At 39.9% G+C, this 25,680-nt stretch overlaps 5 protein-coding genes across 5 annotated transcripts in view; 2 read left to right on the top strand and 3 right to left on the bottom strand.

Annotated features, from left to right (window-relative positions):
* Positions 1 to 4,632: 4,632 nt before the first annotated feature.
* On the bottom strand, positions 4,633 to 6,052 carry LOC113162478 (erythroblast NAD(P)(+)--arginine ADP-ribosyltransferase-like). The gene is made up of 2 exons (XM_026360611.1): positions 5,926 to 6,052; positions 4,633 to 5,822 (listed from the first exon to the last, which is right to left on the bottom strand). The coding sequence occupies exons 1-2, from the start codon at positions 5,983 to 5,985 to the stop codon at positions 5,058 to 5,060; spliced, it is 825 nt and encodes a 274-aa protein (XP_026216396.1). The 5' UTR covers positions 5,986 to 6,052; the 3' UTR covers positions 4,633 to 5,057.
* LOC113162475 (GPI-linked NAD(P)(+)--arginine ADP-ribosyltransferase 1-like) lies at positions 5,864 to 8,358 on the bottom strand. The gene is made up of 3 exons (XM_026360609.1): positions 8,059 to 8,358; positions 7,704 to 7,837; positions 5,864 to 7,549 (listed from the first exon to the last, which is right to left on the bottom strand). Exons 2-3 carry the CDS (start codon positions 7,833 to 7,835, stop codon positions 6,620 to 6,622), a joined length of 1,062 nt encoding a protein of 353 aa, XP_026216394.1. The 5' UTR covers positions 7,836 to 7,837; positions 8,059 to 8,358; the 3' UTR covers positions 5,864 to 6,619.
* Positions 8,359 to 8,452: 94 nt separating this feature from the next.
* Positions 8,453 to 10,661, top strand: LOC113162477 (T-cell ecto-ADP-ribosyltransferase 1-like). Its single transcript, XM_026360610.1, has 3 exons — positions 8,453 to 8,558; positions 8,778 to 8,922; positions 9,535 to 10,661. Exons 2-3 carry the CDS (start codon positions 8,785 to 8,787, stop codon positions 10,366 to 10,368), a joined length of 972 nt encoding a protein of 323 aa, XP_026216395.1. The 5' UTR covers positions 8,453 to 8,558; positions 8,778 to 8,784; the 3' UTR covers positions 10,369 to 10,661.
* Positions 10,662 to 12,092: 1,431 nt separating this feature from the next.
* On the top strand, positions 12,093 to 20,427 carry vwa10.2 (von Willebrand factor A domain containing 10, tandem duplicate 2). The gene is made up of 18 exons (XM_026360943.1): positions 12,093 to 12,245; positions 13,877 to 14,300; positions 14,591 to 14,798; positions 15,181 to 15,266; positions 15,374 to 15,467; positions 15,909 to 16,037; positions 16,119 to 16,305; positions 16,531 to 16,700; positions 16,814 to 16,926; positions 17,167 to 17,283; positions 17,412 to 17,594; positions 17,679 to 17,814; positions 17,927 to 18,079; positions 18,169 to 18,261; positions 18,416 to 18,525; positions 18,826 to 18,984; positions 19,151 to 19,474; positions 19,702 to 20,427. The coding sequence occupies exons 2-18, from the start codon at positions 14,112 to 14,114 to the stop codon at positions 20,119 to 20,121; spliced, it is 2,871 nt and encodes a 956-aa protein (XP_026216728.1). The 5' UTR covers positions 12,093 to 12,245; positions 13,877 to 14,111; the 3' UTR covers positions 20,122 to 20,427.
* A 1,227-nt stretch (positions 20,428 to 21,654) lies between these two features.
* LOC113161954 (cytoplasmic phosphatidylinositol transfer protein 1) overlaps positions 21,655 to 25,680 on the bottom strand; it is a 55,426-nt gene continuing 51,400 nt past the window's right edge. The window contains 1 exon segment of the mRNA XM_026359829.2: positions 21,655 to 25,680. Coding sequence (XP_026215614.1) covers positions 25,567 to 25,680 — 114 coding nt within the window. The 3' untranslated portion in view covers positions 21,655 to 25,566.

The following is a 25,680-nucleotide window of genomic DNA, read 5'->3' as shown; positions in this document are numbered from 1 at the left end:
TGTGTGCGGGGATTACCAAATTAAGAGCACAGTTTAATGAATTGAGAGCACAGAGTGATAAACTGAGAACTCAAATGAAGTAATCTGTGAGCACCCACTACTTGTGTAAGTAGTAACTCCCAGTTTGTGGTTCAGTTGGTGGAGGTGCACACAGACAGGGACCTCTCCCAAATGACTCAACACCTTCAGGTACGTAGAGTTCAGCCTCTTTGAATTTGCCTAATGAGTCTAATCCAAATAGATATTAATTCTTACTTGAATTATTTCAGATGACACTGTAACCTGATATAAATATTCATCATTAACCAGTTACATTGTGCCTGATTGACAAAAGCGTCATTTAATTTATTTTTTATGTTAAGTTTGACATTTTTAGCAAGATTGTCTTATTTGAAGAATTCACTTTCTTTTCTGTTTGACTTTTAAAGTTCAAATGTCATTCACACATTAAAATACCATCATTTCTTGTATGTAAATTAATAGTGCCAATGTTTATAAGTGAAAACTGTTAAGATGGTCTCTTGTTCGGGCACAGACTGAGAATTATTCAGAAAGTTGTACGTATGACAAGAATGCTATAAGAGTGTTTCAATTCTATTTGTAATTAATCACACACATCCTTTCATACTGAGTTGGTGCTATAAGGAAAGTTGATCTCTTCATCTTGTCAGCTCTGTGTTGGTCCATCTAGGCTGTGAAATCTGAAATCTGTCAAATGTTGTACTATTTCATAGCAATAATTAGTTGGTAAATCATTGTCATTGCCACTAGTTAAAGCCACATACTGTCCATGTATAATGTAACGTTCCAACTGCAAACAAACATATTTCCTTCCTGAAGGCTGTGAGTGTTAAACCGCACTATGAGGCCACAGTTTCAGCATGAAGATTGATGGGTATTATTTGCAAATTCAGACACTTAACATAAACATGTTTAACAGACCCTCTAAAGAAACGTGTTGCTTGTCTAACGTGCTGCGGGACAGTTAATCAGCTGCACACGCAGTTAATCTAACGAACGGTTTTAAAATCAATCTTCCAAAAAAATTCTAAATCCAGCTCCTATACGTTCACTGGATGCTAATACTGGGAGCTGTGGGAACCGCTCCCATCACTTCTGTCCTAACAGCATGTAGCATTAAAAAGGATGTAATGTGCAAAAGAACCAGGACCAGGAATGAATGAATGCAGTCGAATTGCATTTAAAATTTGACCTTAAAAAAAACCATATTCATACTGTCGTTAACAGTATTGTTGCATGATTTTATCTGTCATTTTTACAGCGACTCACCATTGTCTCTCTTTTTGTCGTGCACTTGATTTGCAAAAGAAATGAACCAAATGTATAACACTGCTTTACATGTTATGCCACATAGCATGAAACAGCAAAACATGCGACTTACAGATGCTGGAGGTAGTCGACCAGCAAACAGCTGCTACACAGCACATATCGGGGCCGACAGCTTGTGTGTGAACTGCTAACTGTCACTGAGAGTAATCACTATGACTCAATATGTTTATATTTCAAGCCACTGTGGAGTGTAGCTACCTTCTCTTTTTATCACATGCGTGAATGTCTCAAGCAGGTGTGTGAGTAACTTCCATTACTGATGAAAAGCACAGATTTCAAAGTATTCAAAACACTTAATGCAACATTTGGTCACTTATCTGTAATGTTTTGACAATCTGTTGATCTGCATGTTCAGCATCTGAGCATGATTTGCATGTTAAGTAACCAGAAAAGTGAAGTTGAGCAGGTCACACATTATAAAAGCGAGGACTTCACATCTGATGTGATCATTCAAACACAACAGAGAGAACGGTGGTTTGTATTCATGTATTCATTTCTGTTAAATTGTTTAATGTATCACATTGATGATTTTATTTTTACACTGGGACACTGATCAAAGTTTTTCTGCTTCTCCTCCCATTCAGATCCTGATCGAAGAATTTTTTCTCCAATTGGTTCAACTGAGGATTTTTAAACTCTGGAAAAGGAACATGAACACTTCAGATGACTCTTCAATCACTGACACCAAGATTTTCACCATCACCTCCACCATGCTCAATCTGGTCCTCAGTCTGCCGACCAACACGTACGTCGTGTGGCTGATAGCAACTGGAGCAGGAGGCACGTTGGAGGCAGAGTTCATCCCTCTTAACCTGGCTGTGTTTGAAATAATCTTCTGCTTGGTGTCCAGTATCAGATTTCTCAACATGATCTTCTCCTCAATAGATTTTATGTCAGCACTTGCAAATGGTTTGCTGTGGAGTGGTCGTCCTCTGCTCCAGTGCTGTATCTGTGTAGAGCAGTTTCTGGCTGTAGTTCACCCAGTGCTGTTCATCAGGTACAAACCACTGAGGTACAAGGTGGCCGTCTCCGGGCTCACTTGGGCTTTCATCATTGGGTTTTCTGTATTTTACACACTCTCTCCCTCAACAAAGTATTTTGTTTTTGTGGGGGAGTGTGTCATTGTAATGCTGGTCATGCTGTTCTGCTATTTCTCAGTGCTTGTGGCTCTGAAAAGACCTGGACCAGGGGAGGGGAAGAAGGGAAGAGACAACAACGTAAAGAAAAAAGCGTTTTTTACCATCTTAGTGATTATTGTGTCGTTTATAGGAACGTACTTCTTCTGGTGTTCTGCTATTCTTACCAGTCAAAGCTTCTGGTATACACAAACCAGGAAAATATTATTAAGAATTTGCACTACTGTTACTTTTGCCACTGGGTTTGTTCAGCCGCTCATTTACCTGCGAAAGACTGGAAAAATGTCTTGTCATAAAGCTTAATGAGGACGTGCACAGAGCGAGATTCATGGATGTTGCTAAAAGTTTCATATATATTATTTATTTATTTTATTAGGTGTTATTTATATCATGGTTTTATTGTTTAGATTGGATGTATTTGAACTTTTTTGCAGAAACTTTATGATTGCATTGTTTATTTCTTTGCTCTAATCAAACTAGACACTGGACCTTACTCAAGTGGAAAACTAGAGAGGCAGGCTTGAAGGTTTAAGGAGCTCCTGGTCAACTGTGGGTGGGGCATAATTAACATTATAATATAACGTTATAATGATAACCTAATATATTTGAAAGGTGCTGCCACTCGTCATTCCTTCCAAATTGACTTAAATGACGCTGTAATAATTCTGCTTATTAGTTTATGTATGGTAAATTATATTATACAACACTTTTGACCTAGGTTAGTTACAGAAGTACTTTTTTGTCTTTTATTCTGTTGAGCTCAATTGAAATTCTAATAAATATTTTGTATTGTAACTTAATTTGTTGTATTGTTCTTTGAATACTCCTGCTGGTGCCACCCGATCCAAGACATTGAGACATTAGTGTGGGAGACAGGATGTCTCCAAATACAACAACCCTGACCATTATTTATTCACACTACAGATCAAGATCATTCTGCTCAAATAAAATAAGTAGGTATTTTATTTGTGATGAAACCATATTATTTAATGATAATGAATAATATGGTTTATATAAATATATCTAATAATATTGTCTCTTATTCTTTGATTTGATTGGTTTTTTGTTTATCTCTTGTGAAACTGTCCAGACATGAGTTGAAAAGTCAGAATCAAATTAAAAAACAATGCTTCATATTTTATCATTCACATGTTGATTTTTACACTCAAGACAGAAGATCCCACTGTGTGTGTTACAGTGTTTCCCACTGGGTGGCGGTGTTTCCTCTTTTATTGGTTTGTTAGTTAATTCTTCTTTTAAACCACACCCAGCACATCTTTCATCTTTTGCTAAAGCATGGTGGTGGTAAAAGGGTGTGTATATGTGCTGAAGCACTTAAACCTTGCGATTTGTCCTTACTCCTACCCACACACAAAGGAATGTGCATTGGACATTATAGTACATGGATTTAAGAGAGATGAGAGAGGTGCCACTGTTGTTCTTAGATTAGTTAAAACCTTTGTGTTTTTACTGTATGTGTGCATGTGTTTCATGTGGGACTGTACCATCTGACACTTTAAGCCGCTATGTTGTCCAGGGCTTATTTTAAAAAGAGGATCTCCATTGAACTAACATGGTTAAATACATTTTTAATGAAACTGTGTGAAGTGATTAAAATGAAAACCTAGCTGCTGAGGGAGTCATTCACGTGATGCTCAAGTAAAGTATTGTTCTAAAGGTACTATATTACTGTAGTTATATATCACCTAGTAAATTTTAGTACACTGTAGTCAACAAGAAAGCGAAACAAACAGCGAAATTGTGGTGAGTGAAAATGCTAAAAAAAAAAAACAGTAGTCACAGTGGTAACAAAGACTGCAGCAAAAAAGTTAGTGTCCTGAATGTTTTCTAACTTGGAACGTTGCTGATGCTAACGGAAGTGTTCTGATAGTGTAATATTCATGAAGTTATAATAATCATTATTCAGTAAATGAGACTGTGTTGTACACTTTGACTGTGACAAGTGCAGCGACATCAAGTGTAACATTTGACACCTCAGCAGAGTCAGACAACATTGAAAAAGAAGATGTCAGATAAGGACAAACACTAACTGTGCTTTCGGACACCACACATACACTGGTTCCTTCCACAAAAGCTTTATTAAATTATAACATAGCACTGTAATAAACAGCATGCACAATTTGTGAAGCACTAGAATGTTTTATTATATTTCGTTTAACATCTTTTGATACAGTAACATAGTAAACTATCAGACTGATTGCACAGCCGATTTAAATGCAGATGACACAGCCAGTTGAAAAATTACAGGATACAGGGACAAAACTTCTTAACAAATTACTTGATACATTAATGAAACGCAGTCACGTTTTTTTTCTGAAAGCAGAATAACCAGCAATGTGCTTTATAGATGCTCCAGCTTTTAAAAACACTTTAAATCTTTTTTTTTTTCTGTGGACAACTCAGTGTATATTCTTCACTATGTGTTTAACCTTTTGTTAAAAAAATGTAATTGCATTTTGACGTGGCATATGTCAAAATGCTATACGTTGCACTAACCAATATCCTAATGTGTTATTAACATGTTTTGTTGTCTCTATATAAAAGAGGTCTTTATTTCTTATTTTGGACAAGAGAACAGTTCAAATTGGAAAGTGTTCCTGTACTCTTCACTTCATAGACCACTTCACATGGAAGATTATTATTCTCAGATCTCTTCTGTATTCGTGTCACTTTAAAAACCTCATAAGGAGGAATCAGCAGTTCCTCTTCTGACTCTCCATACTTAGAGTACAGCGAGATGTTTGCTCCGAAGCAAGACTCAATCTTAAAACAAGACTTGTCCCCAAATTTTTCAGGTTTAGGCCACTTATCCAATGAGCTGGAGGTGAAAGAGCCAAAGCGAATCTCCTTGTTAATAACATCAACATCTTGGCTGAAATAACGGTTGACTCTACGGTAGCCAGTGATGCATCCTTGCTGAGTGTTGCGATTTTTGAGAGCTTGAAGGGCCATAGTCAGGTAAAAGTGGAGTGCATGATACCTGAATGTGGTCTGGTACTCAGATTTCTGCGTCTGAACTGCTTCATTAAATGCAGGATAGATTTCTGGTTTGTCTTGTGTGTAAATATAAATAGCTATGGCCTGTTCTTTCGGCAGTGCATTGGGCCGCCATCTTTTTTTTTTATCCTCCCATTTTTTCTTACACTCTTTCTCAGCAATGTCCCAGGCATTTTTGAAAATCTTATTGTTGTTTTTCTCACTCTGCAGGTATTCTTTCATTTGTTTTGAGTTATCGCAACCTTTGTACATGTCATCAACAGATTGAGGAGCCATGTCCAGAGGGAGGATACCATTTAACCCACGTGCAGCAGAGTTCTGTAAAAAGAAATTATAACATAACAATAATAACATCATGGTCAAATTCCTCAGAATATGTTTATCAGAGCAGCAGTTACAGTTAGGAAAGCCACATACACACCATTGCAAATCCTCTAGGGGCTCCATAAAGGAGTAGAACTCCTGCCCAAACTTCCATCATTGCCTCCTCACCAGAGTAGAAACATGCAGAGACAGCTGTACTAACGTATGAGAACTACAGCATCAAGTATAGAGCCGAACAGACAGAGCATCATCTGTGGGTACAGTTCATATGTATAGTAAACAATTAGGGAAGTTTAACCTTGGGTGTAAGTTGAGACAGCCCATTGTTATCATACAATAAGGAAGAAACAGCTTTGCAAGACAAACATGACCATAAAAGGGAACAAGGGGGATTTTTTGCAACTATGCAAGCATGAAGCACATCTATCAGAACAATTCAGTGTCTCACATACAGGTGTGATTAAAACAGTGACTGGGTTCATTTACATTTTGAGCAAAGCCAATATAGTCTGATAGAGAATTAAATGCAGTGCAGAGGCTGCTACATGGATGTTAAAGTCACATAGAATGACTTTATCTGCACTAACAACTAAATCAGAGAAGTTAAAAACTCACTACACAATAACAAACGGGACCAGAGAGGCTAAGAGTGAAATCAAAAACTGCATTGGTCATGAGGTATGTGCCCAAAGCTGACTAATAATTGTCTACCATTTTCACATAAACCAGTGTGAGTTTTCTTTTTTTTTGCATTTATCGTGTACAGTATGTTGTGGAAACAGAACATAACATCAGATGTCCCACTGACACATCACCACTCCAGAGAGACATTGGCTTATTCTCAAAATCACAACAAAAACCAGCAGCAGCAGCAGAGAGCCCAGAACTGCAGCTACAAAACATTTCTGCTTCCGTTTCACAAGGATCAAAGAAATTATAATTAACAGTATCACACATGTTAACATCTTCCCAAAACTCGGCGCAGGCCACTGTGTCGAAACTGCTCCAAAAGATGTTTTTAATGGCCTGGGACTCAGCTTACAATTTAAATCTGTCCTTGGTATTTGGGTGCTCTGTAGCTTATAGACCACACTGCACCACGGTTCATTTGTGAGCATGTCAGTGATTCTAAAAACCTCATAGGGAGGAATCAGCACCTGTCCCTTTAGGTCGATAGCAGAATAATTTATTATGTCAGCACCGAAGCATGTGTAGATCTCAAAACAAGACACGTTGCCGTTAAAATCAAATGAATTCTTGGTGGATGTTGCTAAGGTGAAGGCACCAAAACGCATATTTGTGTTGACAACCTGGCGGTTAAATAGTTTCCATGTCCTGTGATAGGTGACCCTGCAGGATGTCGGATTCTGATTCAGAACCTGAACAGCATCAGTCAGGAGAAAGTAGAAATAGTGAAACTTGAATTTGTACGTGCTGTAGCTGTGTTTCCCTGCTTTGACTGCCTTGTTGAAAGCTTGTCGAATATGTTTCGCTTTGGTGTAAATGTACAAAGCTATGGAGTGTTCCTCTCTCAGCCCGTTGTGCACAGGTTTCTTTGCACGTCTTTCAGCTACGGCCCAGGCGAAGCTGAAGTTTGGGTTGAAGTGCCACTCAAACACACCGAACAGGTCGATCACTGAGGCTGTGTCCGATCGGCAACCATCATACATGTCATCAATTGAACCCGTCGCCATATCCAGAGGTAAACTGACACTCATAGTCTGCAGGGACAGACGAGAGACAGTTTCAAACAAAATAATAAGTCACAGTCTCATCATGATGACTGGCTGCTTATTTTGAAATATGATCTTCTTGCCACATAAATGTACAATAAATTGTTTTGCTGCATCTAAAACATCAGAACTGTTATCTCACCTCATCAGGTCTCTGAGGCCACCAGAGTGATAGAAATCCATTATGATACAACAGGAGCACCAACAGCAGAAACACACAGATGGCTGCCTGGTTCCTCAGTGATCCACACACTGGTCCTTTGCTGAACTTCATGTCTGAAAAGAAAACAGGGACAACTTCCTGTTAAATCCAATGCATTGTTCCACCCTGTTCAACAGCACTGCAGTCTATCAGCTACTGTACATGTATTTGCATACACATTGACCCAATTTCTATGCTTAAAGGTTACAGTACACAATGTTTCCTTGTTGCCTGATCTTTCAATAAACACTCAGATATTATCATCAACTGTGGGTAAAATCTAATGGTTACTTACCTTTTTTCTTTTAAGTGCCTTCAACAGGAGCATGATGCTTCTTTGAGGAACGAAGGCTCACAGGTGGACAGAGCGTGGATACAGTATCGGGAAGGAAGCTCCACCTGAAAGAATCATGCACAGGCAGATTTCTCGACCTTTGCCCAAATACGCCAGCGCTAGTCTGCAGCTTGTCTTGTTTAAACGGCTTCAGTGTTTTATGAGAAACCACTCGTCAAAAGAAACTTTTTTACATTTTTAATAATTACTTCTAAAGTTTTTCTTTCTTTCTTTGCAGCTTACTCCCTGTGCCATGCATGTGTTTGCATTTGTTATGTGTAAATGAAACCCTGGAGTCACAGTGGATCAGCCAGAGGGAGGTCCCATATGTGGTAACACTAGTAAATCCTGTTTGGTGGCTCGCTCAGGTTAAAACAAACAAAAGTGAGACATTGAGCTGCACTAAACACGACAGTGTTTAAAACTACAGTCTCCTGTGATGACGGCTTATCTTCTCTGTGGTAAGTTGCCCAGAAATGTAATGTTGCATGCTTATTAAACTAACATCACAAATATCTATATAGGAGAATATGTCAGGGGTGATTTTGTTTATTCTTTTCCTTTGAGGTTTCCCACTTAATACTACAGAAAATAACATTTATAATATATATTTCACATGGGACCAAATCCAGTTTCAGTTTCAGTTTCTCTGTGTTACATGATGTGATTCTCTGTTTCAGGTGCACTATGCCTTCCAGGGAGAGGCACACATGCCAGAGAAAACCTGCACCTGTGTGTCTCATTGTTTCTCTTGTTCTCTTGGTGGGACTGTTGATGTTTGTTGTTGTGTATTTAACGCTCGACTGGCAGGACATCATCGGAGAGGTATTTAACATCTTACACATCTTCTAAACTGCCTCGCCAAAATAAAGTCACCACCTGAATTTCACTAAGCAAAATGATAAAGTGATGCCCCCACTGGATGATTGCTTCTGGTTAGTTGACTCCCTGAATCTACTGAAGAGTGGTTCGGGGAGCATGACACATCGTTTCCACAGATGGCTCATCCCCAGCGAGCATCTGGGGATGAGCTGGAGAAGAGTTTAAAGGTGGTCTTAGTGTGAAATTGGTGTGAAATTAGTGCAAACTCAAAGTTCATCAAAATGATGTCGTGGCAACATAAGCATTAGAACATATTTCTGGACGTACATACATGTAAACTACACTGTCTCAGTACACAAACATAAATGCCAGGCCAAGATGAGTACTGTATATGCTATATATGACAAGATTGAAATATATTATTAATAATAAATCGATATAATATTAAATACAGAGCACCATAATGAGTATTTATATTTTTAAGCTACTATTAAAGTGATTCTCTTTTAAAGAAGATGCTTTAAACAGGTGTGGACTGAGAGGAAAGGTGTATTTAGTGTACACTGCCATCTACTGGACAAATATTGAATCTGAATATGTTTCTGTTCTTTCCAGAGTTCTACTCAGGAGCCGACCGATGACGACTGCAGCTCCAAACCCACAGTTGTGACTGACGAAGCTGTAATGCAGAGATGCAATTCCAGTTCGAATTTCAGTCAAGCCTGGAGCGATGCAGAGCGAAACGCTGGAGAGCCAGCACACAAGTACATGGAGAAACATCACTCAGTTGCCATTTACATGTACACACAAGCTGCCAACCAAGACTGTAGGACCTCAGATTATACTGGAGAGCATCTCAGGGAGACAGCTGAGTCCCACTCCTTTTACTTTTTGTTAAGTGAAGCCATTCAGGTTCTGAAGCACAGTCAGGTGACGTGTATTAGTACAAAATACAGAACAGAGACGCTTTTAAACCTCACCATCTCTAACAAACATGTCCGCTTTAACACCTTCATTTCGGGTTCTGATGAGTGGAACTTCACCAGGAACGCGTCGTGTTTTGAGGTACACACGTGTTTTGGCGCTGACATAACACGTTACTCAGCCCTGAAACGAAATAACCAGGTTCTGATTCCTCCCTATGAGATTTTTCAAATCACTGACATTGAAACAGAAGCACAGAGGTGTAAAGTTATCTACAGACTGAAGAGCGATCTCCACTGTGTTTATGACAGAGACAGCAACATGTTGTATCCTATATCTGCGTTACCTGTGGAGGGGTCTTTGCTAATAGTTACCATCACCTGTGTTATTATTGTATCTCTTCTGTTGCCCTTTGTCATCGTGAAAACACTACAACACCATAAAATAACTGTTATTTACAGATCTTCATCACTGCACAACACAACTTACAATCCTTCAGGAGCTGTCAATTATAATGCAATTTAATGAAGTTTAAGATAAAATAGCACAGCCGTCCTTGCATCTGTTACCAGATACTTCTCTTTGCATAACTGCAGCCACGTCTGTGCAGCCAAGTGTGTGTTGTTTTTTCTTTCTGAAGAGATACAGTTATCTGCACAATGTAAAGTCATAATTCTTGTCATGGACACATGTGTTTTTGTTTTCATAACACATATATTTTTACTACTTTGAATATTACAAACCTCTCACTTGCACCTCTTATCGCTGAATAATAAATGTTTTTAACTTACATAAATATGAAATGAAAACCAAACTTATCAAATTTGTCCTCTAAGTTGAAATAATTAGTGCAGACTGTAACGACATAAATAGTACATTTAAACCTTTTGTTTGTTTTTAGAGATTCATCCATGGCGATGAAGCAACGTCACCAGCTGTCGTCATCACACGCACTTTGTCTTTTCCCTTGACCATCGACGTGAGCTGTCATATTTTAATGAGCTGTAGTTCATATTCAGCTTATTCTAAAGAAATGCTGCTCAAACCTCTGAGACATTCTCCAGTGGTTTTGATAACGGAGAAATGTTATTGTAAAAGTTCATTTTTATCTTTCACACACATTCTTCCACAGAATTTCACAATCGCCTGTTGATGAAGTTTGACACCACTGAAAAAATCAGCTTCTCAAATGTGCAACAGCTTAAAGAGGGACAGGGAGGAGGTTTCTGCTGCAGCACCACGGGGCCACAAACAGATCAACGGACAAACAATGAAAGATCCAAAACGTACCAAACAAAAGTTGAACTCAACATATGCTGTTCAACAGCATTTTGCCACCGTGCAGAAAGAAAGCAGAGGACGTGTGTCCAGTACAATATGATTAAAGTTGGATGAAACACCAGCAGTTACTCTGTTCATACTTGATTGTCTTGGAAAGAAAATGACAGACACTCCATGAACAAAAGATTTGTGGACTAAAGTCACTTTGAGGTTTTCGATGGATTATTTCTCATTTGATAAATATCAGTTTGGTTTACATTTCCACATAATGTGTCGATCTTGACATACTGCTTGTCATGACAAGGCTCTTGCGAAATATTCCATGACAAATGTCACTGAAACTGACGAAAGGGTGGACAAGTGGATCAACACAACACTCATATTTTTGTAAATATCATAGCACTAATAATATGAGGTTGGATGCAACACGTATGTGGGTGGACCTCTGCAGCTACTTTGGGATTACCCCAGCAACAAGTGGAGTCACATGGGTCGTTTTCCCACATCAAGTCCTAATTATTAATCCCTGTGTCAGACAGGAGTGAATCAGAAAGGTCAGAAGTGTAGAAAGGCAATTTGCCGAGAAGTGTAGGCATCAGCATGAGATGTTCATTTTCAGTGAAACATCCCTAGTTAGGGAAACTAGTTACCCCAGTTAGCTTCATGTTTATTTATGTTTGACTTAACTTTTTGATTAGTTGTTCACGCCTGAAGATTACATGTGTTCAGGTTGCGTTGCTCTGTTGGAACAGGTGCTGGATAAGATTGATGGACAGATCTTGTCAAACGGTTCTCATGCAGGTTGGATTGCACACAGTGGAAAACACACTCACACCAGTGTTACTAATCACAAGCCATAAAAATAAAATGAAGGTTGTGTGGGAGGTCAGCTCATCAGCTCGAAACCTGGGGAAGAACGGAACTAACAGGAAGGAATAAAAGCTCACGCTGTCTCTCAGCACACACACAAACACACACACACACACTCCTAAAGTGTGGCGATAACACAGAGACCTACACAATATTATCTTTACCTGAGTGTCAACATGGACGGCTGCCAAAGACAGAACGAAGCGGGACCAACGTGTGAATAAGGCTGGACTGCTAAAGACCACACATAGGTAAGAGTGTGTAAAAATGTCTTTGCACCATCTGTACGTCGTGTCAGTAGTGATCTTACGCAGTCCCTAGTGAATTCATTTAAAATTATTTCTTACTGTGATATATTTCATACTGTATTTTCTGAAACTGAAAATATTTTTTTCAGTGATATGAAGATGAATGTATTTCATTCACGTAAAGATTCTTGAAATACAACAGAGCAATATTTCACTGTCTATTTCAATGAGCCTGTGTAGCAGCATTTAAAAATCCTATTACTACTATTAGTACATGTTCTCATCTGTTACCTCGGCACTGCACTACAAGAGTCCAGGTCAGGCCTCATATCAAAGGGGTAAATCCTAGTCTGCCTGGTTTCTGATTTAGGCTGAGGCAAAGTTATTCATTCAGTCACATCCAGCACTAACATCCCAGAGTTTCTCCTGCTACTGTATCTTCTCACTGACCACTCACCTGAATGGCTTCTTTACTGTGGTTGCTATCGGAAAATATTTAAGCTGTGATTATACTTTAACTATCTGAGACGTATTAATTCCAAAGTCTAAAGTTTTTCTAAGTAACCCACTAGAAAAAAAAAGTATAATTATTACCAAGAGACCTTTAGCTTCATTGCAGATATTGTACTTTATTCAGCAATTGCAAAAACTAACAACACAACAGTATTAGACTGAAGAATAAACAGCACAAACTTCATCAATTGGACATTTCAATTACTTTTCCTAATGTTGTTCTCACAACCCCCTTGGGATCTGAGGAATGAGGCCAGTTGAAGAACCCAACACAAAACTCAAACGTTGCTGTCACAGGTGTCTTCGGGTTTAGGATCAGGACCACTCGTTGAAGGCTGCTTGGTGCGTCGCTGTGAAGGTCAAACAATCCGTTTGTCCTCTTGCTGTTACCGAAGTGTCTCCAGAGGTTTGAAGAAGTCATGTCCAACCAGCAGATCCTCACTGATTTGTTTTCTTTTTTTAGGAGACAGCCTTTATTGAGTCACGCATAATCGACATTTCTGCTGTTCCATAAAGCTTCTTCTTTATCTGACATCGTTTTCAGTTACCCCACATGAACCAGTGATTTTTGTCTATCCTGTCATTCTACTTTGACCCCGTTGCTTCCCATTTTCACCAACCACCAATGTCAACTCAGCTTTTCTGGTGCTTTCCACAAACCTCCTTCCTCATTTCGTGCATGAGTCACATGCTTAAAGTCAAACATGATCCCACGATTCACTAAAGCAAATATCTGCTAAATATTCACTCAATCACTAAGCTATTAAACCTTCACTCATCATGATGCACTAAAAAACTATCAACATGATCAATGCATTATTCAACAGACAGTCACACATCTATTACAACAATTCACTGTCATTAATTCATATTTCAAAACCCTCTCTTGCTGTCTAATCCGCAGCGTTGCTCCTCTAAAAGAGAGTTTTTCTAGGAGGGTTTCTCCAGGTCTACTTCTGGTTTCAGGCCTTGAAGGCTTTTTGAGTTCTTTACTGAGAAATTCTGGTCTAAAACATCAGACGTATCCCACTGACCTGAAGTCTAAATGTATTAGTTAATGTTGGTGTTCAGTTTAAAACTTAAGCAGGGTTTGATTTCCTCTCTCTCTCTCTCTCTCTCAGGTGTTCTCACTTCACACTTGTTGTCTCATCACACCTGGTTCACTGCCAGTATTCTCTCTCTCTCTCTCTCTAATCGGAATAATTTTCTCACTGTGGATAAATAAGCAAAGTCTGATCAGGACTAAACCAACACAGAAGGAAACAACTGGTGAAACATTCACAGCGGAGAAGAGTTCAGAGACACAGTATCGATCCACATTTCTTCTACTCTTCTTCACCTTCATCCCGGTCCAACATGACCACCACACTGACAGTCGGGCTCGTGATGCTCCTCTCCCTGCCAGGACTCATCCTCAGCTTTCAGCCACTTATCGCACTCAAGTCCACCACTCACCGTGACATCACGCAGAGGGCCGTCCTCAGAAAGACGGCTGAGGTTTGCAGAGACATTGCTGCCTCTAACGGATGGCCCTTCAGTCTGACTGTAAGTTGGTTTGCCTCACAAAAACACAGAGTGACGATGAAAACAGTAATGATGGAGATAACAGATATTCTTCAGTTGACTGAAAGAAAGAAACAGTGAACAGATACTGGGTCAGTTCCACAGAGGAAGTACAAAAAACTATGTGTTTGTTTCATTTATAAAGACATGATGTCTCCCACCATCTTAACACACGGTGCAGTTGATTTCAAAGACCGTTTGATACAGTGTTTGAATGTTAAACATAATTTCCTTGACTTGCCGTCAGTTATTTGCTGTTTCTTTGTGTCCAGATTGATAACAACCTGTCAGCTGACAAGGTGCAAAAGGCCTGTTCCTCTCCAGACGCGTCCAAATGGCTCATCTCAAGCATCAGGTTCCATATTTCGATCATCACTATCTACATGAGCAACGCAATTGTTGACGTGAGGTATATTCTGAGTGAGAAGCACCATTTTGATGATGAGACTTTCCAGGCAGGACGAGATCTCATCACAGCAGGTACACTTCAAATGTTGCTTTCCTGCTTGTTTTTTTTTTTTTATCTTTTACTTTTACCTCTTACAAAACTGCACTAAATAAACAGCAGAAGCTGCACTGGACAGTTTTGCCAGCAGATGGGGCCAAATGAGAAACACTGCAGTGCAGCAGTGGAGTCAAAGTCAGACTTACTCTGAATGTATCATGGCTGTGTCATTCTTTTTATTCTTATTCTTCTTATTAATCTGTTTCACCGATAATTTCAAATTTCAACTATATACCAGAATATATTTGGTCCATTTGAATGAATTGACCTAAGGGGGCACTCAGTTTTATACCAGCTCATCAAGCACATCATCACTTTGCACCCGACTCACTTTGTGTTCTCTGTTCTGCTGTCGAGGTGTGTCTGCTGTGAAGGCCAGTGTGAGGAAGGGGAGATATTTTAGAGGGAAGTGGACTCTGGGACAGGTCTGTCACACCCTACAGGTGAGGACGATGATTTGGGATTAAGGGTGGGGGTAAAGGGTGGGATAAAAACATCTTTAAAAGCAATGCAGGCAATTTAAATCATGTTTAACATTTTACTTGTTAAGGACTTCTACAGTCACAGCAACTGGGTGGAGCTGGGGAACACTGCTCCATACAGCACTTTAATCCAACCAGACGAACCGTTTGAAAACCTGGCAGGTAGGCTGCTGCTGTTTAGTCAATATCTATGCTTCAGTCAGAAATCACAATGATCCTATTTATCACCAGCCAAGTAACAAATCCTACCTCGCTTTACATGGATGCACACACACACAAAGTCACACATAAAATGTAGAAGTCGTTCCTCAACTGTTCTCCACTATAATCATTCAACACACACGACTACACTTTAGTATTCCTCACTGTTCTACCTACTGAGAAGAAGAGTTTTCATTTACAGATTATATTTCGCTCACTGATTAAAAGCTGTTGTGATTCTGTTTATTGTGAAATAGAAAGCACTAAATATGAATCCACACATTATGAATAGGCCTGTTTGAAGTATAATGCCTTTTTGATAAAAAAAGCCACCATACCGTATTTTCTATATAGTGTTATGTGTTATGCATGTCCTTGTTTGATTTGCTCAATTCGCTGCAGGCCCGACTACTCCAACCTGCAGAAACTGTATTGATGAGAACTGCAATGACAACCTTCTACCTGAGGTACTGCAGCAGGGGCTTCTCACTTCAGGCTACTTCAGCTTCTCGTCCTCAAAAAAACCTGCAGGTAACTTCTTTTTTTTTTCCATTATTGCTATGTCATGAACACATCTAGTTAACATAACAAATATATTCTCTCCGCCGTAAGGTAAATGCAGCCATGGTGGTTTTTTTGACCGATCAAGCAGAGGAGATCCAGCGGGGGGCATAAATAAGGATGACATTAAGTCTAATCATGGCGCCAAGCACCACCAAGCAGCAGATTTGGCTGTGGATGCCACAATGGAGCTGCTGCAGGACATCAGAGTAGCTGTTGGAGACAAGAACTTCCTGCGGTGTGTGCCACCTTCACTTGAGTCATTTTGTCAGTTTATGCTGTACAAGAGGAATAAAAACATGAACGCCACAAGATAAACGTAGGGTGGATGAAGCTGTAACACCAATCAATCAAATTATTACTGATCAGTGACAGATGGGTTCCCAGTGATCATCAGGATAACGCAGATAAGAAGCAAACACCAGCAGTATGAGAAGGTGATCATGTCTCTGTTGTCCTGCAGAATGATGGGCATCTCCCAGTCGTCCGTGCTCTGTTTCGTCATTGACACCACCAGCAGCATGAGCACCGTCATCGCTGAAGCAAAGAGAGTTTCCTTTCACATCATCGACAGCAAGAGGGGAACCCAGCAGGAGCCTTCAGCCTACATATTAGTGCCGTTCAATGACCCAGGTATGTAACACACAAGGAGGCATTCGCATAAAGTCTCTCTCTTTCTCCTCAGTAGCCAGAGCAAATGTACAATCTAATGACTGAGTCGTGTTAATTATGTTTACTGTATTCAGATGTTGGACCTCTGTCTATGACGAGCGACCCAGACGTGTTTAAAAGGAGCATCAACCAGCTGTCAGCAAAGGGAGGAGGAGACGTCCCAGAGTTGAGCTTGTCTGGACTACAGGTGTTGACACAACAACAAGCACCTCTTTTATGTTATCATAGTGAATTCATTAATTCAGACTACAGCAATGCCATCATAATGTTACAGGATGATTCCAAATATAGTCACAAACTAACAAAACATATTACTGGCCAACCAAATATAAGTCTCTTTTCATTGGAATCGAAGTGAAGGATATAATTTTAGTCTAAAAGTGATGAGTGAATGACAGTTTTTTATTGTAATCTATATATTTGACAGCTCGCCTTGACCACAGCTCCGCCCTCCTCAGAAATCTTTGTCTTTACTGACGCTCCTGCAAAGGACGCGCTGCTGAAAAGCACCATCACTGCCCTCATAGAGAGCACCAAGTCTGTGGTAAGAGTGTCGTCTTTTCATCATCTTAGATCTGTGAAGGTCAGGAAAAAATCATAAAATAGTAAATGTAAAAAGTGCGGCCACGACCATAACAGCTTTTTTTTTTTTTCTTTCTATCATTATTTTAGGTTAATTTCATACTGACAGAAAGCCGACGGACACACAGAATATTTCTGGGTAGAAATCGACAATCAGGCTTCGAGCTGTACCGTGACCTAGCCCGAGCCTCTGGAGGTCAGGCCATCGAGGTCGCCAAGACAGCCCTCTCTCAGGCCACTACTGTCATCGAGGACTCATCAGCTGATGCTTTGGTAAGATGCTGAACAGGTAAATCAGCTGACTGAAGCCGATGCGTGTGTGTTTAAATGTGAGTCTTCTGCTCCTTCCTCTTTCAGGTAACAGTTTTCCAGACTGTGAAGAATCCTGGAAGACCTGATCGTTTCACTTTTACTGTGGATGGTTTATTAAGAAACATGACAGTCTACATCACAGGGTCCCGAACTCTCACCTTCAGGGTCACCAGCCCTACAGGTGCTGTTATTTTTCCATCTGTCTCATCACATGCCCTTAAGAATATTGTTATATTTACTCGTGCTGTAGACGTTGTCAGTAAAGAGCTTTGTTTCTTTCTGCATGACTTCAGGTGTATCTCAGAGCTCCTCTCAGCTCAGTGGTCCTCTGGCATCTTTAACGACAGCAGGGAACCTTTTTCGTTTACGCCTCAACGCTGACAGTCCAGCCGGATCATGGCAAATCAGTGTCAACTCGTATCAGTTGTATTCCATCAAGGTCACAGGTCAGTAATATGAAAGCGTCTTTGTCTACTTGTTGTCTACTGCAGTAGTTGCAAATGATAGTTCTGAACATATGTTTCATGTGCATCAGGACAAAGTTCAGTGAACTTCATTTACAACCTTGTGGAAGCGCATGAAGGACCTCACAGTGACTTTAGTCCAAAAGAGGGACGTCCTTTTTCAGGTCAGACCACTTTTTACACATTTTAATTTGATTAGTCATCAATTAAAGAATCACCATCTGCCTCTGACAAACTCAAACTCTCCCCTCTTAACTTGTCGTGTGTTGTAAAGTACGTGGTCACAGTGATACTCACAAACCTTACTGCAACTTGCAGGTGGCAATGTCAGCCTCATGGTCTCCGTGACAGGAAGTGATGATCTAAAGGTCACAGAGGTGACCCTGTTTGACAGCACAAAGTCGAAAGAGATCAACGGATCACTGCAGGCATGTCACATGTTGCTATTAATCACTTTAATAGGCTTCACCCACCATCACATAGAGTACTACAGCTGACATCTCTGCTACCACATTATGATGTAACATGTAACTTAAAAAAAAAAAAAATAAAAAGCTGACAGCAAGTGGAATATTCAACTATTTATGGCATTTAATGATGCTGTGTGGAAATGTAGTGATGGAAAATGTGTTTTACCAGCCTAAATGACAAATAAATGTTGCCACCGACCTCATTAATCCCCCATGTTACGGCCATATTTGTGAACATGTGTGTCTTTCTGTCTTCAGTCATTTGGAAGTGGTAACTTCCTGGTGAAGTTCGCTGACGTCCCAGCAGGTGGCTTTGCAGTTTGTCTGAAAGGAGAGGAAACAAGCTCCAGCTCAACGGCCATCAGCTTCCAGAGGCAGGCATCCACACAGATCAAGACCTCCAGCATCTCTGTAACAGTGAGCATAGCCACCGTCTTCATGCCACAGTGAAGCAGCACTTTGCTTCAGCATTTGTAAAACAGAAAAGTTTGTGTTTTCACTGTGCTCAACATCTGGTAATTGCTAACTACTGTAAAGAACAGGTTATGTTTTACTTTCCCACCTCATCTCTTCATTTTTCCAGGCCCAAGTTGACAAGACCGACATAGAACCAGGTTCCACCATCTCCATCCCTTTCACAGTTGCCTCAACCAGCAATGGAGTTGTTAACAGTGCTGCAACTGGGATGTTCATAGTGCGAGCCAACAATGACCGCAGCTATGCTTCCACTTCACCCGGTACTGTCTCCATAGCGGCAGGCAGTGGAGGCAAAGCCAACGGCATCGTAACTTTAACAGTACCGGCAAGTGCTGCATCCGGATCAGATGTGACTCTGACCATTGAGGTTGAAAAGGCAGATGCCAGTGACCTCAACTACTCTGTCCTCAGGTTCACTGTGGCGTCTAAGGTAAGACACAAAGATGAGGAGTCAGGTTGGGGAATATTGTTTTAACATTCACATTTTCCATGTCTGTGTTTTATTCTGCTGTGAAGATGAACTTCCTTTATTTATTTGATGATACAGATTAATGTCATAAAGATCTTAACAGAAATGAATCAAAAGCAGTTTAGAACTGATTAAATAAAGTGGCCACATTTTGTTCTTGTTTCTTCATCTTCTGTTTTTGTGTCCAGGTGACAGATATCTCGCGTCCTGTGTGCCACGGCGTATCAACCAGTTGTCCGTCCTCTTCATCACCCTGTGCATCTTCTCAGTGGGTATTTATCGCTAATGTCACCGATGGCATCAATGGAACAGGCATCGAGAGTGTCACCATCCACTCAGGGCGCGGTACCCTCACTACCAGGACAATGGCTGGAGCATCGGGCGAGAACATCACAGTGGCCACCTACAGCGCCTCCTGCTGTTCACAGAACGTAGAGCTGGCTGTTGTGGACAAAGTAGGAAATGTGGGGACATGCGTGGGACAGGCAGGAGTATCTACCACAGCTAAAAATAAAGCTGCCGTCAACACAACATCCACCAGAGGACATGCTTTGAGCATATCGATCGCTCTCCTGGTCACTGTGGTGGTGTCCCTCGTTTGGAAGTGAAAGGACAAACATCTCTGTAAATTCAAAAGTTCTTCTATGTGATGAGGTGCCAGAGCTGCCAGTACTGCAATACCAAACTAAACTCCAGTCTAAACTGGACTAAACCAAATGTAATTTTAATTCTTCTACCCTGGTGGCAGAATGTGGAAATATATCTTTAATTAAAGAGATGTTCAGTTTAAAAAGAACCCGTTTAAGTGTTGTTGCTGTTTGACTAGAGGTGCATAATAAACTGAACTGCATTGTTGACCACATCTATACAGAGTTGTTTCCTACTGTAAAGTGAAGGACTAATAAAATGACTTGAAGACGTTTATACAGTTTGAAGAATCATGTTTGTGAAAGTTTTTTAAATGCCATTTTAAATTGAAGCCGTGTGTAAAAGTGAAGTCTGGGACATGACATCTCTTTCTCTTGAGATTCATTTTACTTGGCCTAAGTGTAAAAGACATGGCCAACCATACTCACCTCCATCCCACAGTTCACTGACATGTTCTCATTAATTCCAGTCATTAATGAGATGAACAGGATTTTTTGAGTACCATTGTGACATCTAAGCCTTGTAGGAGGGATGGGATATAATTACAATAGGTGTACTTCTAACATTAAGTACCTTTTTTCAGAAACATGTATTGGAAAATGGTCTAACCTCTAACAGAAGTGGACAGTTTTAAGAGCTCTATCTAAACATCTCAGAGAAACTTTCAAGAGAGCGTGTCCTTTCACGCTCTACCTTCCCATTCCTCATGGCCTGTAGTCTCAAGTTCACTGTTATTCCTGGATTTACATGTTTCAAACGCCTTCCTCAGCTCATCATTGATCACTGTCCTGTCCAAGGACCAATGATGCCCAAGCTTCAAAATTAAAGAAGCCCCTTCACTGTATTCCTGTATTACATTTACATAAATGAGACAGGCAGGATGGACAGGATGACACAATGACCACCAAAAATAATCAGTACACTTCCTACTTAAGTTCTAATATACATTTGTGCCAAATGTAAGAATTCCCCACTAGAATCTCTGTGATGCCATGTTCACAAAAATGGGAGGGATGGATACAGGACAGATGTTTTATTGATTTATGATTGATTATTGATTCATGCCAATCATTTGACCCTTCAGAAACAGATTAACATATTTTCCACGACCACAGGATGTGTCTTCAGACATGGTTGTTTGAGAAATGAGAAGCTACTCAGTGCATCAGAGTTAAATAGCCTGTTGCCAGCTGAAACGTAATCATCCATGCAGTAATTATCTGAAGGGAGGCTCCCACCTTTTTAATTCAATTTAGCCTGTTATCTGTAGACTAACCAGCTAAATTGTAGCTTGACTTTTTTCCACTCAGTGTTAGTTTGTAGGGTGGATTTCAATTATCCGTGTTGAATAAAGATCATCAGCTGGTTGTAAATAAGCAATAACCAGGCTTCATCACATATCGGAAAACAGATTTGTCTGGTTGTAAGATACTAGGACAAGGACAAAACACACAGAGTTACAGTACGTAAAACAAAAGGAAAAGTACCACTAGTTGAAATAGCTAGTAAAGTTTATTCGTGTATTTCAGAAAAAAGGTTAAACAATAATTACAACAAAGAATCTAATGAACCTCAAAAGGCAGTAAAAATATAACAAATACAATAATAATTAAAGTGGAAGAACTAAGAGCAACGTCCAGCAGCCAAACAAGAATGGCACTTCTGGGCTCTGTTTCACAAAGCAGGATCAGTGAAGGACGCTGGATGAGTGCACGGGCAGTACACGGTACAAGGTACACCGAGCCGTTTCTGCTTTGACTCCGTGCAGTTCTCCAGCTGCGAGTAATTCAGTGATCCCGGTACATGAGACAGGTCCTAGTTATCAAGAGACAGCACAACAGCCTGGCCGAATGCAAACTGCATCAGGAGGAGGGCAGGAGGAGTGAAGAGCTTGGTCCTTTAACATAAACTGATTTGAGACTTTTCCTTCAAAAGATACAGCAACCACAAAAATCAAAGTTCAGAAATTTACTAGAACAAAAAAAAAAAAAAAAAAAGAGAGAAAATTACCATGGCAAGTAAACGTCAAAGCAGCCAGTCACTAATAAGAAAAGCTTTGTTTTGTTTTACAACTTGTACAAATGGTTTTGCCCTGCAGGGTCACCGAAAACAACCGGAGAGTTCAAAGTGCACCACTACGATAAGGAGTCTTAAAACTCACTGAATTCAGCATCCTCAAAAGATGACAGCTCATAGATACAGAAACACATTACCCCTAGATTAAAAGAAACCTTCAAATCATGTCTGCAAAGATTGACCACATTCATGGCACATCAGCAATGCAACTTGGAACAGATTCAATGTAAGAAACCTACTATATTAGTCATCAAAAACCGTATTTACAATAGCTAATGTCACTCTTTTAAACAGAGCTTAAGGTTACATAGCTGGATGGTTTTGGATTATTTTAACAGCCAATCGTAGTTTGAAGATATCCCTGGATCTCTGTGTCCCTGACAAGAGAGATGATCAATACCAGAGTTCTAAATATGTATATCTATACATAATGGATCATTACAGAGGGCAGATGACTGGTATATAACATTTTCTATACTCAAAAGTCAAAAACAAGAGCTACAGTTACATATAAATAGCTACAGTCAGATTTTTTTTTTAACAAAAGCAAGTGAGAAACTGTACACAATATTAACAATAGTTTTAATGGCAAGACCGCTGAGGACTCTCTTCTCGACCTGTTTTCTTCAAAGTCACTACGCTGTATTACAGGACTTTGGTCCAACAGAAACTGTAACATAACACATTCCCTCATTGTCAAATAAGGTGTCAAGGACTGGAAAGTGCAAAATGTGTTTGCGCTGTATAATTAGAAGTAAGTGGTATGAATAGGGGAAGAAATCATTTCTAATTTCTTAAAATATAATAACACGTTAGCCCTGTTGCTTGAAAATCTAATGATGTGGTTTGATATGACTGATCTGACTATGTTGCAGTTCAGTTTGGGGGGCTGTTGCCCTTTTTTATTCTTGGTTTAATGCAACTTAGCAGTTGAATCAGGCAAAGTAATGCAATGCAATTTTGTGTTTCAGTAGCTGAGAAATTAGAGATTTGGGTTTACACACATGGAGGTGACAATACAATTGTTGCATACAGAGGCACTGAGTTGAAAGAGTTTGTAGGCCTACAGTAGAATCGCTGGGCATGCTTACTTACATTTCACGCAAAATCAGCTTTTACTATTATACAAAAGTTAGTACAGTGCTTCCAAAGCATTCACTTGTTTCCATACACTTGCATCACCAAATATAAATCCAATATATCAGTCGATTTACAGTATCTACATATATACTTCACATAATATGTATATATGTTGTGAACGTTCCATGCAGCATATAAAAATCCTCTCGTTGAATAATATCTTTGTTTGGAAATCAAAGGGGGTTCCATGAAGGAATAATAATAATAATTTGTTTAGTTTTTTTACACTTCAGGGTTCTACACTCACTGGCCACTTTATTAGGCACATCTGTCAAATCAAATGAAATCCTACAACTGTGTGATGAACTCAAATTTTACACGGTCTCATATCTGTCAGAAAGGTGATATTTCTACTATATGTTTATTACTGAGGGTGGTGGAGTCGTCCTAGAAAGCATAGTCATAATATAATGCTTGGAAATTTGTAATAGCAGAATTCATGGCAGAGCTGCTGTATTGGATTGCATTATTTAGTACAGCTGTACCCAATAAAATGGCAAGTGAGCATAAGTGGAAATTAGCAGTACAAACCCAGTATAAACAACTGGTCACTGCAGAAGATGTTTCTGTTTCAACTCTCACCATCTCACAAAGTAAAACAAGCTCTGTGCAACTATCACAGCACATACTCAAGTCAGCTTGATGCACGTGCCCTTCTCCTCAAGTCAAGCTTTGAGGTTCCCTCACATCCACTGAGCACAAATATCAGTCACTGCTTAAACTCCCCGACCCACAAAATGGCCTAGTTCGCACATGTGACATTAAAGTGATTTGCTCATCTGATAAAATGGGATGTCACAACACATACAGCATTTGTTCCAGGCAATATTTTACTTCACTTATGTGTCTCTCACTCAACTTGATTAAGATGTATGCAGTGAAAAACTTCAAAAAAAATCAAATTTTAGAATAAATTGTCATGCTAAAACCGAACATGCCGATGTAATAGTTTAACTGAAATATTACTTCTAATATGCAAATGCTTCAAAGTTTCTCATGTGTAAACATTCTGGGGGTTATCGGAAAGTGGAGTCATGGCAACTGGACTTCTTCTTTGTTCAGTTACCTTGTTAGGTACCTTCTTCAGAGTGTGGGGAACGTTGTAAAGCACATCACACATCTGCCAGGAAGGTGAAACCAACCTGGAAGATATGCTTGAGGTCTCCTTTCAACATTCCCGACTGAAAGGCTACTTGGATGAGCAGTCAAACCAACAAGAAAGAAGACCAGTTGCCATGACTCATCATCCAGATAAACTCACCTGGATGACTAAAGATCTTCACCGACTTTCTGAGGGTTAAGTAGACTGGTAAAGTACATACAGTACAACAGCTGCTGTATTGTAATATCTGTGGAGGTATAAAATGTGGCTTATTGACAATAAACAGGAAGAGAACGCAATATCCCTGCCTTTGGAGAGTGAACCAGGTAAAGATGGGGAAACCTGAGGCGTAAACTATGTGATTGTACTGATCTTGCATCTGTGGTATAATTGATTTTTTTGGGACGGAAATGCATGGATGCAATCTGATCCATTGGCCTGTTCACGGTAGATAGATGGTTCTATCAGGGGGATATCTGAATGTCTTTCTGTTGTGTGATAGTCAATGATATTTGGCCTGCCAGGCTACTCTGTGTTATTGGTTTGACTTCTAATTTAATACATTTAAGCCACTTTACAGGCTGAAAAGGGTTAATGATCATTGATTCGTGTACATTGTCTAAACTAGTAAACACCACTGGTTATGTGGTGGTAAGGCAACTAATTCATAGTTGAACAGCTTGAAGGAAATCAACTCATCTGATTGAAGAAAACGTAACTAAGGAAACAATGAGAATAATTTATTCATATAACATAAGGAACTGCTGCTCAGCAAAAATAATTGTGGATGCTCTATGTTTTAATAAGACATCATGGGTGGTTGTCCTAATAGACAACACAAGGCTGGCTAGACTCACAGGAAGAGGAAGTCAGCCACATCAGGTTGGCTTAGCCTACAGCTGCCTGGATGGTATCAATGACACTAATGAAAACGTCTTGCATGTCCAGGATTATAGCAAATATGGCTAGAGAACTTTAACGTTTGGGCACTGGAGTTTGGAGGTTAGGCTACTCTCATTGGCCTTCTAAGACAATGGTGTTGGGGAATAAGTCAAGCAAGGGTTAGGGAAGACGTCCCGAGGTCCCTCTAGTGTTCATCCACCTCAGCAAGGACAGAGCTGGAGGATGGGGGTGTGGCTGATTGAAGGTGGTTCGAGATAGGTTCCGGGCTCAAGGCACAGCCCTGGGGAAACGCCACTTG

This window comes from Anabas testudineus, chromosome 1 (assembly GCF_900324465.2).
Source record: "Anabas testudineus chromosome 1, fAnaTes1.2, whole genome shotgun sequence".
Classification (NCBI taxonomy): Eukaryota; Metazoa; Chordata; class Actinopteri; order Anabantiformes; family Anabantidae; genus Anabas; species Anabas testudineus.
This window is presented reverse-complemented; position numbering and strand designations above follow the sequence as displayed.